General features: G+C 37.7%; 9 protein-coding genes across 9 annotated transcripts; 2 read left to right on the plus strand and 7 right to left on the minus strand.

Moving 5' to 3' along the window:
- Window positions 1-218: 218 nt before the first annotated feature.
- On the minus strand, window positions 219-1,892 carry SNU66 (U4/U6-U5 snRNP complex subunit SNU66; the record flags this gene model as incomplete). Its single annotated transcript, XM_455470.1, has 1 exon — window positions 219-1,892. The coding sequence occupies one exon, from the start codon at window positions 1,890-1,892 to the stop codon at window positions 219-221; it is 1,674 nt and encodes a 557-aa protein (XP_455470.1).
- A 359-nt stretch (window positions 1,893-2,251) lies between these two features.
- NOP58 (RNA-processing protein NOP58) lies at window positions 2,252-3,787 on the minus strand (the record flags this gene model as incomplete). Its single annotated transcript, XM_455471.1, has 1 exon — window positions 2,252-3,787. The coding sequence occupies one exon, from the start codon at window positions 3,785-3,787 to the stop codon at window positions 2,252-2,254; it is 1,536 nt and encodes a 511-aa protein (XP_455471.1).
- A 673-nt stretch (window positions 3,788-4,460) lies between these two features.
- On the minus strand, window positions 4,461-5,312 carry DGK1 (diacylglycerol kinase; the record flags this gene model as incomplete). Its single annotated transcript, XM_455472.1, has 1 exon — window positions 4,461-5,312. The coding sequence occupies one exon, from the start codon at window positions 5,310-5,312 to the stop codon at window positions 4,461-4,463; it is 852 nt and encodes a 283-aa protein (XP_455472.1).
- Window positions 5,313-5,926: 614 nt separating this feature from the next.
- On the minus strand, window positions 5,927-6,367 carry RPL20B (60S ribosomal protein eL20; the record flags this gene model as incomplete). The annotated part of the gene is made up of 1 exon (XM_455473.2): window positions 5,927-6,367. One exon carries the CDS (start codon window positions 6,365-6,367, stop codon window positions 5,927-5,929), a length of 441 nt encoding a protein of 146 aa, XP_455473.2.
- Window positions 6,368-7,997: 1,630 nt separating this feature from the next.
- On the minus strand, window positions 7,998-9,080 carry SPS4 (Sps4p; the record flags this gene model as incomplete). Its single annotated transcript, XM_455474.1, has 1 exon — window positions 7,998-9,080. One exon carries the CDS (start codon window positions 9,078-9,080, stop codon window positions 7,998-8,000), a length of 1,083 nt encoding a protein of 360 aa, XP_455474.1.
- Window positions 9,081-11,740: 2,660 nt separating this feature from the next.
- On the plus strand, window positions 11,741-12,781 carry SFG1 (Sfg1p; the record flags this gene model as incomplete). The annotated part of the gene is made up of 1 exon (XM_455475.1): window positions 11,741-12,781. One exon carries the CDS (start codon window positions 11,741-11,743, stop codon window positions 12,779-12,781), a length of 1,041 nt encoding a protein of 346 aa, XP_455475.1.
- An 859-nt stretch (window positions 12,782-13,640) lies between these two features.
- On the minus strand, window positions 13,641-14,951 carry KLLA0_F08723g (cation diffusion facilitator family transporter; the record flags this gene model as incomplete). Its single annotated transcript, XM_455476.1, has 1 exon — window positions 13,641-14,951. The coding sequence occupies one exon, from the start codon at window positions 14,949-14,951 to the stop codon at window positions 13,641-13,643; it is 1,311 nt and encodes a 436-aa protein (XP_455476.1).
- Window positions 14,952-16,550: 1,599 nt separating this feature from the next.
- KLLA0_F08745g (uncharacterized protein) lies at window positions 16,551-17,612 on the plus strand (the record flags this gene model as incomplete). Its single annotated transcript, XM_455477.1, has 1 exon — window positions 16,551-17,612. The coding sequence occupies one exon, from the start codon at window positions 16,551-16,553 to the stop codon at window positions 17,610-17,612; it is 1,062 nt and encodes a 353-aa protein (XP_455477.1).
- A 557-nt stretch (window positions 17,613-18,169) lies between these two features.
- On the minus strand, window positions 18,170-18,466 carry COA6 (Coa6p; the record flags this gene model as incomplete). Its single annotated transcript, XM_455478.1, has 1 exon — window positions 18,170-18,466. One exon carries the CDS (start codon window positions 18,464-18,466, stop codon window positions 18,170-18,172), a length of 297 nt encoding a protein of 98 aa, XP_455478.1.
- Between the last annotated feature and the right edge of the window lie 296 nt (window positions 18,467-18,762).

Here is an 18,762-nt window from a genome sequence, read left to right on the forward strand (position 1 = left end):
TTTTTTCTTTCTTTCTGACCGATGTGATGTTTTTGCTTGCTGACGTTGTTAACGTTTTTTGGCAGTCACGTGGAAAGCCAAGCACAAAGGGTTCTCTGCAGAATGGTGCTAGCTCGTGATTGCTGTGGGCAGAGCAAGACAATTTTCTAGGAAGCGTCAATTCAAAATGCCATAGGTTTTAACTCTAATTACTTTGAATAAGTGTGATATGTAAGGTTCTATAGTCCCAAGTATGAGTCTCTTTCCAATTGTTTCTTTCTGTCCGCCATTTTCTTCCGTTGTCTTTCCAAAGTCTTCTTACTGGATTTTGTCCCATGCCATGCTTGAGAAAGTTGTTTATAGGCCTCTTTAGTTTTCAACTCATTACCCTCGGAATCCTGATATGCGAGTTCGACCGTTGGGTTGTAGTCTCTTAGTTTTTCCTCTTGTATACGTTGAATTTTCAATGCCATTTCTTCCGCTTGCGCAGCTTTAATCTTACGCAATTCGTCCTCAGAAAAGTTTACATCATTGGAGTCCAACTTTTCGTCAACAGTCTTAAGGGAATTCACAATGCCGTTTAAGATCTCAAACTCTTTCCTGACATCCGTTCCGTGTTTTTTACTGTCGCTTCCCATATTGGGGCGATCGTCTTGCTTAATTATATTTCGTTCCTTCAAGAAGTTCAACATTCCTGCCACACCTCCTGAGAAATCAGGTTGCGTGATATCGTTATCGGTGACTAATGTTGCTGGAATAGTTCCCGTTTTATCTTTTTGCACTGGTTTCAAATCGATTTTTATGGGCAAATCATCATTAACAGGTTCTCTGTCAAGAACGTTCGCCTTCAAAGAATCCAAAAATTCATCGGTTTCATCCAGAAGAATTCCTTTATCACTATTGTTCAACATATGAATTCCTTTGCTTCTTTGCTGTCCTTCGAGTTTTTCCAACTCCAATGAATTCTTTATCCCTGTTATTTCCTCATTACTGCGTTTCTGTTTGACTTTGACAACTGCCTGAATTGGCCGGTCTGAGAAATCCTCATCATCTTCCAAAAGATCAACTTTCACCATTCTCGCTGTGTCTATTCTTCTCGGTTTCTGGTTTTGATTTGATTTCTTCTTTCGCCTTTTAATCTTGACTGGTGCGTAATCTTGATATGGTTGCTCATCATCTGAGTCACTTTCAATTTTGACCCTCTTAGGGAGAGACTGGTGAACAGGTAATGGTTTATCATTTACTAAGGAGTCGTGTAATGGTATGTCAGATCTTGAGTTTGTATCATTAGCCTCATCGCTGTAATCAAAGATGGAGATTTTGTTTAGTTTTCTATCTTTATTCAATTGCCGTAGCTTAAGATTTTTGGCATCCTGTTTATCATGAACTAGCTTCTCATTCTCTAATATGTTTTCGTCATCAATATTCTCTTCGTCGTTTGTCACTGAAGTTTCTTTCAATGTAAAAATGACTGCTTTCTGTTCAGCAATAGATTTCAGTTCATCTGATACTGGGATATGGTGATGCGTAATGTCATCATGTACAGTAGCATTTTCAGCAGAAGATTCTTTGTGAGTGATAGGTTTCCCAATTTTGGAAAGCCAGTCATCAATAGATTCTTTATCAGTAGTCGCTCTTTGGTCCACTGCTTCCTTTGATTCATATATTCTTTGTTTTAGTTGACCAATCTTTTTATCACGATCTTGAGCGCTTCCATTTATTTTTCCAGAAGCACAATCCTTTTCGGAGGGACGTGAACTTAGCTGACTAGATCTTCGTACTTTCCTATTTGTATCAGATGCACCTTCTTTTGATTCTGTTGACGTCTCAGTGGGCCTAGGTATAGTCTTCAAACCTAAACTTGCCCTAATTCGATTTGTTTCTTCCAAAGATATAGAAGTAATCTTACCCATGGCTTTGAAGTAACTGTATGCCTCGTAGAATTCGTATTGTGGTCGAATATCCTTATTATCAAATCCTGTTGCTTTCTTTCTGCCTCATCTCATCGCCAACTTGTCCGAATTTAAGAATTGTATATTTCAACATTTTCATCAGTGAATATTTTGATGTAACTATCAAAGCCATTGACGATGACAATGAGAAGAAGAGTACAGCGTATGACAATAATTCAATTATTATATTTTGTTTGAATTTGATACAGACTAATTTACAGAGGTACACACATAGTATGTTCGTATGTAATGGAACAGATTTATACGAGGTTATTAGAGATTTAATGCAAAAGAGTGGGGTTTTAATGTGAATACTATATCTATTTCTTTTCCTTCTTAGATTTCTTATCCTTTTTTTCTTTCTTTTCCTTCTTTTCCTTCTTTTCCTTCTTGTCTTTCTTCTCCTTCTTAGACTTCTTAGATTCCTTAGACTCTTCATCATCGTCTCTCTTTCTCTTCTTATCCTTCTTATCCTTCTTAGATTTCTTTTCTTCCTTGGTTTCTTCCTCGTCCTCGGATTCATCATCAGAGTCAGCAGGAGCAGCAGCTGAAGACACGGTGTCAGCATCTGCGTTGTATGCTCTAGCCTCTGTGATTTCAGTCTTCTTGTGCTCACGGACGACCTTTGGTGTGGTTCTCAAGTCTCTGCCTTCTAATTGGGACAATCTTGATTCTACCTTAGCTCTGGATTCCAAACCGATGTCACCAGAATCGTCTCTATCTTCAGCCAAAGCATCGTAACGCAAAGAAACGGCAGCCTTAGCAGCCAAAACTCTGGCAATCTTACCCTTGTTCTTACCAGATGCTTGGCCAACCAAGGAAGCGTGGTACAATAGACCATATTTAGGAGTGTCATGCTTAGTTTTCAATGCTCTGAAAAGAGCCTTTTCAGCACCCAAGATTTGGATGGTGGAAGCTGGAGACTTGGCCAAAGAGATTAAAGAACCAGAGTGTGCGATCAATCTAGCACCAACCAATTCACCAACTAATTGAGTCAAATTTGGAGCAATAGCCTTCATTCTTGAAGACAAATAGTTAGAAAGTTGTTCTCTGTAGGCAGCAAATTCAACAATTTGTTCGGCTAAACACTTGATATTAATCAAATCAACTGGGGTAATTTCAGTACCCATGGAGACTTCGGCAGCGGTCTTGACTCTCTCTTCAATTTCTTCAGGCAAAATTTCAGACATGTCAGTTTCAGCAGCATTAACTCTAATACCCATGGTCAAGATTATTCTGGCGTAAGCAACAGAATCAGTAACAATCTTGGCCAATTCTGGGAAATGCCAACCGTACCATTCCTTACATCTCATAGCGTAAGTGTTTAATTCTTTATCTAGATCGTCTAGCAAAGCAATAGCTTGGATGATCATAACATCAACTTTATCAGCAGAGAACTTCAATTTGTGACGACCGATGGAGTGAGCCAAACCCAATGACATCTTGGAAAGATCTTGATCGTTCAAACCTGGCAAAAGTTCTGGCAAGTACTCCTTGACTGCACGGTAAATATCTAAGGTGACGGCATCAGAGACAACGTTGAAGTTCAAACCCAACTTGTTGATAGCGTTTGCCAATTTAGTTTCAGAAACAACTAAGGTGGCCTTTTTGTCGGTCTTGCATTCTTCCAACAGTTTTTCCAATTGGGAAGAGACTTTACCATCAATCACAGAGTTAGCTTCTTCCAAAGCATTTGCAGCTGATGAAAATTTAGAGAAAGCAGCAATCTTGAATTGGTTCAAGACCTTGTCACTGCTGTTCAAATCCTGAATCAAAGAAGAGGACTTATAGATCTTCTTGTCAGATGCTTTCAAAAGAGCATACCCAGCTGAGGTTTCTGTCAAGACGTAGGCCATCGCTAAAAAGTCTTTTATGTGTATGTTGCTAGATGATCCTAATTATTCAACGGGTTCTTTGAGATATCGTAGATATGATGGATGTGCTTAATTCTTCAATCGAAACGTTAATACCATTCTGTAGTTCAATACTGATGAGATGAGCTTGTCGAAAATTTTTCAATGTTAGTTAAATTTCAAAAAGAAATGAAAAGAAAACACATCTGGACACCACATATATAAATCACGTGTTATAAAGGGACCAGATAAAGAACTGCACTGTTTGTTCTTCATATATCGAGACCAAGCACATTCCAATGGCCAATACGGTTCACAAAAGCATCAAACTAGACGTTGTATATTAAACAATATTTGCTGGTAGTTTTTAATTTATTCAAGTCTATACATAAGGTGAGATGTAGAATATATGTGCCAAATCAATTGACTTGTATACAAAAAATGTAGGTGTGAAATGTGATCATTAACTGTCATTTCCTCCCGTCTATCTTAAGTTCTCCGGTTATAGTCAAATATTCAAAGGGATTGAATTTCATATGCGATCATTGAAAGTGGTACATCATCAGTGAGGAAGGTTTTGATAAAAGCCTGCTCAGTGTAAAGGTAAGAGGAGGGAACACGAAAAGTAAAATACAAACTAGGTAATGGTAAATGGTGCCTCTACGCACCGCTCTCCTCAATTCTTGAAAATGCGGATGACAGCTGTCATGAAAATGGCGGATAGAACTGGAATAGTGAAGTTATCATCCCAGTTAAACAAGTCGATACCTTCACTCAAAGCTGCGACAAAACCACCTAATAGCGAAAGTTGTAGTAGGTTTAGTTTGCTTGTCTCTTCGGTCCAGGAGATTTCACCTGGTTTGTTCACCCAGTTATAATGAGGCACAAAGAATCCGTAAAATGAGTAACAAGTTATGAGACCAACGGAAAAGGCTGCAATGGAACCTGCTAAAGACTTATTTCTGGCCAATTTTGGTGTAAGGTGTCCGTACTTTCTACCGAAAGTAGACGCAGCGGTATCTGACCAACTTAGTAAGAACAGTGAGATTAACGCGATATCTTTACTAAAAAAGGAGAACGCAAAAGTCAGGCCCAATAAGTACCATAGGACTCCATTATACGTATGAATTTCTTTTTTCCTCATCAATGCCCCAACACAACGACAATACATTTTATTGAAGAATGGAGAACGTAGACGAATGAAGTCTAAAATAAATACGACAGTAAATCCTACTATCAATGGAAATTTCACTTTCTTGTAATCAACATTTTGAGTGTAAAGATATAGGGTAATAAAACCAATAGATGAATGGAATAGTTTCCGTGGTATTTCGTGTTTTGTAATGAAATCACCAAACCATTCATGTGACTTTAAATGAATTTCTGTTAATGGTAGATGAACATCACTCAGACTCTTTCCCAAGACAACTGTTTCCTTCTGTTTCTTTGTATTTACTCCGTTAGGAGTACTCAGTCTCTGTTTTAACTCGGCTTCGTTGCCAGAATCATTTGAATTGTAGTCAACCATCTATTCAAAATAGTAAAATGCTAGGATGTTCTTCTCTATTGGATCTCGTCGATTTCTTTTGGAATTTCTGACTTCAGTTCGTATCGGAAGTGTTTCGTATGGTGGTCAAGTTCCAGATCAATAATCAGAACACAATAACGATAACCGGACAAACCTTAGTAAGACAGTAGAAACTAATGTTTACCAGTTTAGTTGCAGTTTTGAGCACAAGTTACCTATTATAGATCAGTTGAAGAAAACTTGCATCATGATCAATGAGTTGAAACACTGACCTCATCAACCGATTGCTTCTTTCATTAAAATGTTTGAATCATTTATCGCAGATTATTTATTTATCACTCGAAAAATCAATTCACAAGTGAAGAAGTCACATGGCAAGTAAACGCTATATGTTACCCGCACTAAAATCATCATAACATCATTTCGTCAGAGGTTCCTTATGGACCCACTAATCAATGTACAGCATCACTGTATTAGTAGGAACTTCTATACTTACTGTGTATGTATGAAAACAAAATGATGGATTCTTATTACTTCCCTATAATTGACAAATTACTGGTTTATACAATAAAGAAAGATATCGTAAATACAAATATACTTTAGTACCCAGCAGTTTAGTAGAAAGTGGTTGGTCTCTTGTAAGCGAAAACCTTGGTAGATTTTTGAACTCTGTGAGGCAATGGGAACTTCAAGTCCTTGGTCAAGAATTGCTTAACGTATTGTCTCTTAACGTCAGCAGTCTTTTCCAATTCGACGACCTTTAGGATGTGGATAGATCTAAATCTAGCTCTGTGTCTGGCAGCCATGTCTTGGTACAAAGATTCGACGGCACCAACTCTGGTAACATCTCTGATTTCCTTGTACATGTTGTGAGTACCAGATCTAGAGTCGTATCTAACCCAGACACCGAAGTTCTTAACGGTAGTTGGGTGAGCTTCGCTGATAACGTTTAGAGAAACGATTTCACCGGAAGCCTTCTTGACCTTGTGCAACTTTTGCAAGAAGTACCAGTAACGAGACTTGGCAACAACGTCGTTTGGTGCGAAGATTCTCATTCTGAACAACTTTGGTTCAGGAACGGATTCAGTAGGTAAACGACGACCGATAACTTGGTATTCCTTGAAAGCCACTATTAAAAAATAACAATAAAATATTGTTAGAACATTGTTAGTAAATTAAGTTCGTTGATCATGCGGAAAACGTATCATTCTTGTTGAAGGAGTGATAAGTTTTCTAATCCTCAAATCAGATAGAGTTGTCGTGTTTGGAAAGAAGTCTGAGTTCAATCAACCAACCCTTAGAAGTTCGTTACGTCCCGTTTCTCAATTATGTTGTATTTCATAGCCACGCTCGCGTGTATGACCGAAATCGGGCCATATCGTAATGCTCTTTATAGAATATATGATTTGATGCCCGATGTTGGTTTGGCCCATTCGTCTTAAGTCTTCAGTATTTATGTCTTCATCAGGCCGTTTACAACTTCAAGTGTATTAACTTCTCTGAATAAACTGTAGGTTTAATAACAGGCATGGTTCACCATTTTCTTTCGAATGCTTTCAATCAATACGTTATTGATTACCCATTATTTTCCATTCATATTTTCATTGTTGTTCATCATATTCAAAAACTCATGATTCTCTCTTGATTATTCTCCCATGTACTTGTGACGTTAACTATCGACTCGAGGATACTCTTCAAGTGTTGCTGTACTCACTTTTTGACGGATACTGCTCTTGGTGGTTCTGCTCTTGGTGGTTCTGCTCTTTAGTGCTATAACCTATTAACCAATACTATGTGTTGAAAGTTCAATGAAATTTCTGTATACAATTATTTGATACTTTCCACTAAGCTGAAAGTGCTCATTGACACTCTCACCCAAACACAGAGCAGGAGCTACCAGAGTGATTTCCAGAATTGGCATCCAGCACAGCGTGCATGAGACAAACACAATATCCAGCCCGTAGCTAGGCAGAGGTTAGGGAAGAGACGACACCAAAGTTGGTGAGAGAATAGAGAGGGAAAAGGATGATCGTGGGCCAGCGGCGGGAAGTTAGAGAGAAGGAGCCATGACCCCAGAGGGAGGAACAATGGGGGGGGCTTGGCCCAGTGCCGCTCGCTCGAGGGCAAGGCCTCCCTAACACAGTCACGGTAGTACACCACAGGCTTCCCAAGTTAGAAAAATAAAAAATGTATTCCTAGTTGAGTATGTTTTAAGATCTATTAAAAAAAACAAAATACTATACTCAAAATGTACGGATGTAAACAGTCCCAATGAATACAATGCTGTAGGACCTCTTTTCGGCTGACATCACCCTGGTTTAAGGTACATGCAGAAATTAGGCAAGAAGCATATACCCTGTTAAATTAAAGAGTGAGAACAATACCAAAACAAAATATCCGTTAATGTGATTAGACAATCAAAGAAAAAAGAGAGAATATCAAGGAGTTATAATTCAATATTCTCTCCTGCTTCATGATCTTCAATGCATACATCATTCCAGATACACATCGATTCATAAACGAGTGATGATGATAATAATAATAATACTTAAAATAATCTATATATATTTATTATATAAGAGCAAAGTGAAGAAAAAAAGGACGAACATAACATCTGGACTATCAAACAGTTGAGACAACGGTGAAAAATATCCATTGGCGGTCAATTTCCTATAATGTCATTCATCAATTTGCTTCTATCGGTTCAGCATGTTGAATCTCTAAAGAAGGAACTTGTTGGTCGTTTGCTTGTTCTGCTACAATACCATTCTCCTGTTGTTCACTCTCTGTAGGTTCTTCAGTAATGGCAGCTGCAGCCGTAACTTCATCATTGGAAGTAGTTCCTTTTTTTTTGAAACCTGGAATAGAAGCTAAAGGGGAAAAAGATTTTATGTAATCAATGGTTTCCTGATTCAATTCTTGGAAAGAATCCTTGGTGGCTACCCAACTTTTTGGCAAAGATAAATCCTCCTGGTTGTCCAAATTTACGTTCAAGACATCGTTAACATGTTTAACGTAATTGCATGGAGCCAAAATAGTCTCCTTAGATCTTTTATTGAAAACAGAAGCAGCTCTTTGAATAGCATTGAAAGTTAAGGCAAATGACCTATCCAATTCATTAGAGAATCCATTTGTAGGAACTTCTTTACCCTCAGGGAAAGAAGAATTGATTAAAGATTCGTACCATTTGTTACAAGGAGAAACAAGTGGATCCAACGAACCTCTAATTAATGGCTTTCCGTGAGTGTCATAGACTTTTTCATTGTAGTATTGTCTAAACTTTAAAATTTGGTTATGGGTCGGTTCATAAATGTAATTCTCAGCAAAAGACACAGTTGTGTCAACAGTTTTATTCACAGCCTTACTTGTTAGATTATATGGGATCATAGCCTCTTCTCCGAGTCTCTGATAAGTCTTGGTTTTCAAACTAGGAATTACCTTTTCTGTTACAGTTAATCCAGTGTCAGCGACAGTATCCACAATCTTAGTTACAGGTTCCACAAACTTGACAGGTTTGGAGGTCAAAATTGCTGTAGCAGTTGGTAATGTATTAGCCTTTACAACTCTGGCAACAGAGATACCATCCAATATTTCTTTAGTTTGCTGGACTAAAGGATATCCATTGATATGATCAACGGTCTTGTACGACGTAATTTGATTTTCCACTGGATTTTGGGATTCTTCTGTATTTTGGTTATCTTCATGTGGCTGAACTGTGGTTTGTTCTTCACCAGTTGGTTGGTTGTGTTTCTTCCTGAAAATTGACATTGCAAGATAGTATTAAAGCGCTATAGTTGTTGATATTTTAGTGATTGTATTAAGCAATGATAGTTTTGTACTAGTAATAACCAAAATGCAGATGAGAAATCTCTTAATGGAAGCAGATAAGACACAGAAATGATAAGTATGGAAAGACAACTTCTCAATATTAGAGATACTTTATTCGCCATTTATATATTTTTATTTTTATGTGTCGATCATGGTGTCTTGTGTCAGTTCTATCACAATACAATAATAAATTGTTTTTGTGTCTGTTTCTCACAGCAATAAGGAAACAAAGAGCACAGTACAGTATCCTTCTGGATTTTATTTCAAACAGCCGCAATTATATCTGAATGTCATCCCTATTTTGTTGATAGCACCTCGGATTGCCACTGACGCGCGTCAAAAAAAAAAGCATTATCGCTCTGTCACAAAATGTAGTGCTTTATGTAAAAGTCACATGTGGTATGCTGTACTACTAAAACGGCCTACAGAAATGACTACTGGGAACTAGAGAAGACTGTGTAATGGTATTTGATCATCCAGATGCTAATGGATCGGTCTATCTATCAACTATTTGCGAAGCTAGCTTCGGATTTATGATATTATACCCATATTCTCCACCGAAAATCAGAAGAATCTGCGGCTGGACGTTTGAAAAAACATACAAACGGATATCAATACCTGTTGAGATGTGTCAACCGATATTAAGCGAGTCGGAAAAGGAAACCATAGTGATCGTTATAGTATTCGGACAGTAAAAAAATGAGTCTAGCCATTCTGCCATGCTATTAAATGTTTCATGGAACATTTTCTGTTAAGACGTTAATTCACCCGAAACGATAATCATGCCATTATATTCCGACAGATTCCGTGAACACATGTATTCTGACACGGAGTGGACAAAAAAAAATGAAATAAAATATAACGGTGATCATGTAACTCATGCTTATTCCTGTTTATGCAAACAATCAGTACTATTATCTCTTGTTTTTGTTCATTTCTGGTAAATTACCAGAGCCGCTATTAAAAATTACTGCAAAGTGCGTTGCAACGGGAAGTAATCTATTTTTAAGTAAAGCCGAAGCTCATAACGGGCCATTAGACCCTGTGGTGGGAACCCGATGAAAGGGTCGAGAAGAAACTCCAACTTATCACGTGAAGCGCAAATCAAAAAAAACCGTTATGATTTCCTCTTTCGACAGGTATTAACATGAGCAAAAAAGGATCTAAATCCTAGATAAAGAAATAAATGCTAACAAATGCTTCAACAAATCTGCAGTCTTGATTTCCTATAAAGGTAAAATGTAAACAAGCGATAGTAACGTCGAACAATAAGATCGGAAAAAGAGCATTTAAGGGAAGAGGAAAGCACCAAGGTCATTAGAACATTTGCAACCAACAGTGCGAAGATCATACTGGGTGTCAATCCTTTCCATTGAAAAAGAAATAAAGTACCTTAGTTTTATTCCTTCTAGATGCCAATTCCTCGGAATAATGCACCATCTTTTTTATGATGATCCAGGAGTGGATTTTCCTAATGTATTAAAAAACTGAGTTGCATACTACATTAGGATATCATCAGCGTTGTTAGAGGTGCATATGATATACAAATATCTTTAGGACCAGTCCAGCTGTACACTTATATTTACAGGATTGACCAACATAGTTGTTTACGTCTTCAACTAGATTTGGTCAAGCGCTCTTTTTTTAACATTTAATTCCTACAAAGCTATGGTTCATTCGAGCATGATCGATTCAATCATGCATTCCGATGTCCTACCTGAAAATTTATACTAGATTTATAAATATCTTAGTTTTTCTTTCAGTTGACCAATCAATATTTTTACCTGGATTGGAGTGTGTATTCCACATTCATTTCAGTATTTTTACCCACTTAAAAAATTGAAGGGACAATCATATGTAACTCAGGTTACTGAAAATCTGAAACAGGCTTTCCTTCCATATAAGTTGTGTTTACTCCAACAGATCGGATTGATTCTATTATTCCGCCTTACCTACTTATTGCCAACACTTTTAGTTTTACCATTTTCGAATGTTATTGTTTTTCAAAAACATTTCTTTTCTGTATTTCCTCCTTCTCACTGCGGGAAATTAATGAGGAATACTTGTATTTTTTTAGTCTCATGCAATTCAAATACTGCAGATAAAGCCGTGGCGGTTCAACTCTTTTTGATAAAATCACTTCAGATCCTTTTCTTTAAGCTCAAGGAATTGACCATTGAAACAGTTATTCTATCGTTGTTTCTACGTGTGATGATCCGGATGTGTAAACAATAATTTCTGTGTAGCTGAAGTGTTTGTTGTCCTTTTCAGTCTTAATATGTGCGTTTGTTTACTTTCTTGAAGATCTTCATACGTATATACATGCATGAAAGTTTTCATGATTTCTCGAGACAAGATTGATTATCCACTTCTTAGATAGGTGGGGTATATGACTCTTGTCTCTTTATTTATTACAAATACCATCTTAGAAGGCGAATAGCCTATTCGCCCCATCCCAAGTTATTCTTCTTTCATTAGCCACGTATCGTTTCTTCGTTTATTATTCCGTTCCATTCTGTTTTATCTTTTGATATTACTACCCCGGATCAATTTCCATTTTCCAACAGCGTACAAATTGTCATTATAGTTGGAATAACTGAATGAAGCAAGAAATGTTGCAAACCCCTTGTACTCCCAAGCATAACATTACTCGAGTGGACAATACTTTGCCCTTTAATGGACCTAGATTCGGCTCTAAACCGAAATTTCAGTTCCCACCGCAGAATACGAATTCCGAAAGTCCTTGTAAATCACATTTCGAAATGATGCGAAGTCAACAACTACTGGCAAACCAATTGGACTCTAAATATAAATCCAAAGATGGTCTGAGGCTTTCACCTCATATTTCAATCCCATTAATACGGACTGAGGACGGGGACATTGAAGACGACGATTATGATTTCAATGGTGATGTTGAAGATGAACTCGAGAGTTGTGAAGATGATAGTGTAGCAAGCAGTATACTCTCATCACTTTCAGATATTGAGTCACCAACACCCTCTTCCTCTCCTGTATTTGATGATACATCTTTCAGGAACGCGTTGAAACCAAATGCGATGAAGAATGTAGTTGATCCAGCGACAGTGGCAATGTTTACATTACCACTTCCAACAAAAATAAAGTTTAAACCAAATAAAGCACTAAAGCCACTCGCATCTATTCTTAAGAGAACCGCAGGTTTGAACTTTATCATGAATTCGTTGAACGGAAATTATAAAGACGCAACGATATTTGCTACAGAAGTTAACTCTTATTTGTCTGAAAATGTACCATATCCAACCTGCACTATAGAAAGAGTTACGATACCCGTGAATTCAGAAATTAAGAGGAAATACAAACAAGATAGAAATGAAATGTTGGGTGGTTATTATAACTCAAGCGATGAAGATCAGGATAATTTGGTGTACGAAAGGAATGATGACACTAATGAACAAAATTCTAAGCAAGCCAACGATAAAGCTTCTTCTGATGCAGCTGTGATAAGAGCATATGATTTCAATTTTGAAGATAGCACCATACTCAATAAGAGTGATAGGGTCACTACACATCTGGGAATTTATTCCCAGAATCAACTAATGAGCCGCAAACAAACTCCTTCAACAGCAAAAAAAGTCAGATGGTGTGAATTCTTAGAATGGTAACTGAGGACTTCACAAGACATCCCCAACAGAGGCTTAAGAAACCTTTCAATTCTTCCCAATTCTTAACCCTCTTCCGTTATTCTCTCCTTTCTGCTAGTGATTAATCAAAATTTGGTTCCTTTACCATGACCGTCAATAATGAAAAGTATTGTCGAATTAACAAAATTGCTGGCAATACCAAATAATGATATCAGTACAGAACGAAACTAAAGGAAGATAAAAACACTACATTGTAAAACTTAAAAACATAAAGCCAAAAATATTCTGAAATATCTGGCGATGTAATAATACTAAACAATTACTCAGAAAGTAATAATTCTACAAACATACTAATCAATTTCTGAAGCCCAAATAAAAGTAAAAATAATAACAAAATAGAAGTCATGTCAATAGAAGCTTTTGATTGATCACCCTTTTTGATTTTCCTTATGCTAATTGTTCTTAAATAGTTTTGTATTTGTATTCATATTTGTGTATTCATATTACGACAAATTTAGTTCGAGATCTTCAATAGCAGAAAATATTGACAAACTTATGAAGTGACGAGGAAATGTTACTATTTTGTCTAACTAAACTAAAGTGATTATTAAGAAATGTGAGTGTATAAAAAGAGTTCATGAAGATGAACAGGATAGACCTGTCGATAACAGTCAACTTGAGAGACCTGAAAAATCTGAAAAAATGATAGACTAGAAATAGAAAAGAGGACAATTCTTGTTTTAAAATTGAGAATGTTAATAATATGATATGATTATTATGATAGTAATGCATTAGACTTGATTACTGAAGTTTGCCAACGAATGTCTTAGCTCCATCTGTTTCTCAGAGGGGGAAAAAAGGCTAACCAAAAAAAAAGTATCTATTGTAGACAAGTTTCACTGTTGCACTGAGCATTTTCGTCAATGGTACATCCAGTCAAGTTTGTAGTTGAGCCATAGACACCACCACCGGCAATTCTGCTGAATCGACGGGCGATATCTTCAGTGACTGCACCTGATCCAACGAATTCTGGTTGTACAGTAGCAGAGTGAATACCATATCTGTGGAAGATGGACCTAATAACTTGGGCAATGTTCATAAATTCTTCAGGGTTAGATTGAATTTCAACGTGGACAGATGCGATGTATAGGGATTCGGTCAAGTTCCAGATATGGAAGTCATGAACTGATACGACACCCGGTAGAGATAAAATGTCATGCTTAACATCGTCAGCAGAAACGTTAGATGGAGTAGCCTGTAACAAGATTCTAGAAGCCTTCAGCGATAAAGGAATAGCGCTTGAGAAAATGATCAGAGAAATCAATAACGACACAGCAGGATCAGTATAGAATCTCCAAGAGAAATCTGTCTTCCAGATGAACAATGCCGTTGCAATGACACCAACGTTACCCAACGCATCACCTAAAACATGTAAAAAGACACCGTGCATGTTCATAGAACGTTGCTTTGATTTCTTTTGCTTCTTGACCTTGGCCAGAGTTTTGTTCAAGTGCTGTTCGGTTAACAATCCAGTGGATTCATCGTCTTCGTCGTCGTAAGAAGAATCTACAGGAGTAGATTTAGGGGAAAAAGTTCTTTCAACGATAGAATGAGGCATCATATCTTCGATGGTCTCTGGTTCGTAGTCGCTACCTTCATCTAATCCATTAGTCTGGTGAGAATGACCATGGCTGTGACCATGACCATGTTCGTTGTCATCATCTTCTTCTTCACCGTGTTCCAAATCCGGAGCACCTCCATGGCTATGACCATGCCCATGACCACCGTCACTATGGAATAAAGCTAACCCAATAAAGTTAGAAACTAAACCGAAACAACCAACGATTAACACAAGTTTAGGGTTGGTAATCTCTTGCGGCTGGAAGAATCTTTGAATAGCTTCAATCAAGATGGAAACACAAAGAGCAATTAAGAAAACGGCGTTCACTAAAGCACCTAAAATTTCAGCTCTTTTCCAACCGTAAGTGTACTTAGCATCCGGATTCTTATTCTTGGCAACGTTAACCGCCCATAATGCAATGACAAGAGAGATAATATCGTTTAACATATGGAAAGAATCAGCAATCAAAGCCAACGAATGAACCATATAACCGGAAATCAACTCGATGAAGAAAAAGGTAGTATCGATGACCAATAAGGTCACTATCCTCGCCTCCTTACCACTTAGCATACTTACAGTGTTTTTACTTCTTGTATGCTATAACCCAGTGGTCTTGTATTCTGTATTACAACCTTACTAATGTCTTTTGATTGTGTAACCTTGAACCTGGAGATAGAAACAGTATAATCCTTTAATGAAATTCCAACGGCTGCAAAAATAAAGCTTATTTTGTATGGAAAAGAAAATGACAAGAGCACCGAGAAAAAAGACAAGAAAATCCTTGTCCGAACAAAGAGCATAGAGCACTAGGTATCAGTATAGCAAGTTTTCCTCATCATTTTGTTTTTTTATTTAGACGTTCTGTCAAAAAGAAACTTTGTTCTGAAGGTTACCTTACCTTTATTTCAGACCAAGAGCAAGAGCAGTGGGCATTGGTGGTTTTAGGCTAATTCTTAGTCGAATCTATACGATGCAACGCCGTTGAGGAGGTGGACTTTACACACAAATTAGATGAATTCTATAGGGCAATGGGAAAAAGAGAGTGTGATGAAGGAAAAAGAAACTTCCAGATGAGGGACAATACACAAAGTTGGTCACCGAGAAGTTAAGCTGAAAAGGTACCTACCGGTGCCAAAAAAAAAAAGCTTGGTGTCCTAGACACTGAAAAATCGTGCTGGTGAGATTATATTGAGTTTCTCTTGGACTTAACTCCATACAATTTTAATGCCACTGGACAGTTTAATAAAGCTCAACATTCTTCTTCCAATCTAAGCTTCAATCTTTAGTCGATGACTTCTGTCTGCGTGGCTTTTCCAATATTTTTCCGATCCATCAACATCTAGTCTGTGCCCATCTAGGGCCACACGGAAGTTCTTTTCTTTTGTGACCTAATCCGGGTAAACCAATAGAATTAGCGTATTTGTTTCTCACCAGCGTTTTCTTATGAATGGAATGTCTGGGTGTCTGGAACAACTCTTTTTTTTCTCCTGGGTATTCAAGCAAATTACATAATCGTTGGGTACAGGTTACTTTTTTACTTTGTTCGGTGTGGATTATGTAACTCGAAAACAATTTTTCTTTCCGAGTCATGTTCTTTCTTTCTTCCTTTCTTTCTTTTCATTTGCTGTCCGGCGTCAGAGCTACTGACAGTTGAGTCTTCGACCTGAACATCCGATAGATATTAGGTAATAAATAGCTGTTAATGCATCAGTATGAACCATACAGCGTTCGGTAAACCGCATACTACGCCCTTTTAGTTAAAAGAAAGAATGACATGAGAATGTGTGAATTATGTTGTGCGCTTTTATACAATGATCAAGCACCATATCTTAAGTTCTAGAACGGATCAAAGAGTGCACTGCTAACGACCATCATTTGGACGAACTACTTGGTTTCCATGATGGCAGTGTAGTAACGATGGAAGTCTTTCCTATTGGAATAAGAGCAATCTTGTTTCTTCTTTTGAGCGTAGCTGCTTTGCTGGAGTCTCGGAAAGATATTTCATCAATTCAAATAATCCAAAGTTCTAGCTATCTCTCGTGTATATAAACTGTCCAAATCATCGATAGTAAGCTTTTCCAGTTCACGTTTCGAAGAGTAATATTCGATAAATTGTCCTGAGATCAACGCAAACAGCAGTAACACAAATATTTATTGGAGTTTTTCGATATGCCAAGTGTCAAATTTATAGTTTTGCTGTGCGTTTTGCCAGTGTTCTTCAGCCAGGGCTCATGTAAGGACTCGGATTCATACCATAATGTGCATTCTCTTAAGCATGCCAAGGCACAGGGAAAACAAATTGAAGGTAAAGAAGTCGCACATTTATTCCGTAGAGGGGGTACTTGCAAATTCCCCAACGGAGACGGAATGGTAGCGGTGCAAACCAGTGGGAAAAATGCGGGATGGGCCATGCATAATGACCAAGAATGTTCATATGGATCGTGGTGTCCATATGCATGTGAATCAGGACAATTGATGAACCAATGGGATCCCGAAGTCACTTCGTATACCTACCCAGGTTCCCAGTACGGTGGATTATACTGTGACGACAGTGGTAACTTGCAGAAAAAGAGAAGCGGTGGCTACTGTTACGAAGGTAAAGGAACAGTCGTCGCAAATAACAAGGCAGGTTCAGGTGTTGCCTTTTGTCAAACTGTCTTACCAGGTAATGAAGAAATGATGATTCCAACTTTAGTTGATGGAGGTTCCCAAGAAACTTTGGCAGTTCCTGGTACTGAATATTGGGCGGGTACTGCCGCTCATTACTACATCAACCCTCCAGGCACTAGTGTCAGTGATGGTTGTCAATGGGGATCTACGGCAAAGGCCATTGGTAACTGGGCACCTTATGTGGCCGGTGCTAACATGGATGACAGCAAAAATACATTTGTGAAAATCGGTTGGAATCCTGTCTACTTGGAATCAGGCTCACCTTTCAAGAACACAAAGCCTAGCTTTGGTGTCAAAATCACTTGTGATGATGAATCTAATTGTGAAGGGTTGCCTTGCAGTATCGATCCATCTAAACAGGATGTTAATGAAGTTGAATCGAATGAAAAGTCTACCGGTGACGGCGCAACTTTCTGTGTCGTAACTGCGAAGAACGGAGCCAAAGCAAATATCGAAGTGTTCGAAAGCGGTAGTAGCAGCCAGAAAAAGAGAGAACATCACGCCCACAGGGAAAACGTGCAGACAACAACAGAGTATAAGACAGTTACAGTGAAAGTTTAAAATGGATAGGTAAAGAAATGTCTCCCAAACATGATTATAGTTTGTCCGTCAAGTACTATTCTTCATTCTGATAAATGAGATAACAAACCAAATCCCCCATGTTAGAATAAAAAAATAAAGGAGTAGAAATGTGGGCCCATCAATGTATTTATTGCCTTTTCTAGTTGCCTTCATTTCCTTCTTTTCAAATAGTTTTCAGTTCTTGTTTTAGTTTTCTAAATGTTAACATGTATGTATTAGTGAAAATGCTTAACCGAATATTCAATAAGAAGAAGTTTTGGCAATATGCCGTCAGCGATTCACGCCACGCCCTTCGAATATATCATAGATCATTGCTAAATAAGGATATTTAAAGGGTACTAATAGAAGAAGTTTATATACAGTTAGGAAGAATTCCAGTTAAAGCCTAACGGAAAACGTCATTGTTAAAATAAATACATGCCGGAAAACATTATCAAATGAGTTCACAGGAAGAGAAAGAATTTTCTATAGGGGTACGTGTTTGTACTTAAAAGGAGTGAAAATAACTTCGCACAAAGAAAGAAATCCCTATCGGATCATTTTTGCTGTTCCTCCATTTCTTTCAGGAATTTTTCCCTCTTAAAATCGACGACTCTTTTCTCTTTAAAATAGCTTATCCAGCTAGTAGCACAGTCTTGTTCAAACTTTGCCTCTTCGGCAGAGCACGACGCCTTGATAGCCTTCTGATGCTTTGGATCAAGTGCGTTAACAACACTAATCTTATCTAGACATCCGAAGAACAAATCTCTAGACTCCCAGCATTGTTTCCTAGACGATCTTGAAGGTGCCTTTGTAGGATCATCCATTTCCTTTTGCTTGCTAAACCAACCCATTTTCTCGCTGTTTATTCGTATCTAAAACTCCGTTGCTGTTTTAATGTGACAAGAAAACTCACTGACGATAGATAAGTAGTTCGTAATGCAAAGATTTGCAACTTTTCCTTAACAATTATCTGAATTCTAACTTACAGAGTTACAGAAATTCACATTTCAGTGTTTCGATATTGTTGGATGCAGCGAAAAGGAAAATTAAGTCTAGATCACGTGCTTTGGATCAGACACAAAATAGCCTTACGACTGAGGTAATGTGATGAAATTGAACTGCTAGAGGTTTGGCTTGTTTTGAAAAT

Source organism: Kluyveromyces lactis (genome assembly GCF_000002515.2).
Source record: "Kluyveromyces lactis strain NRRL Y-1140 chromosome F complete sequence".
In the NCBI taxonomy this organism is placed as follows: domain Eukaryota; kingdom Fungi; phylum Ascomycota; class Saccharomycetes; order Saccharomycetales; family Saccharomycetaceae; genus Kluyveromyces; species Kluyveromyces lactis.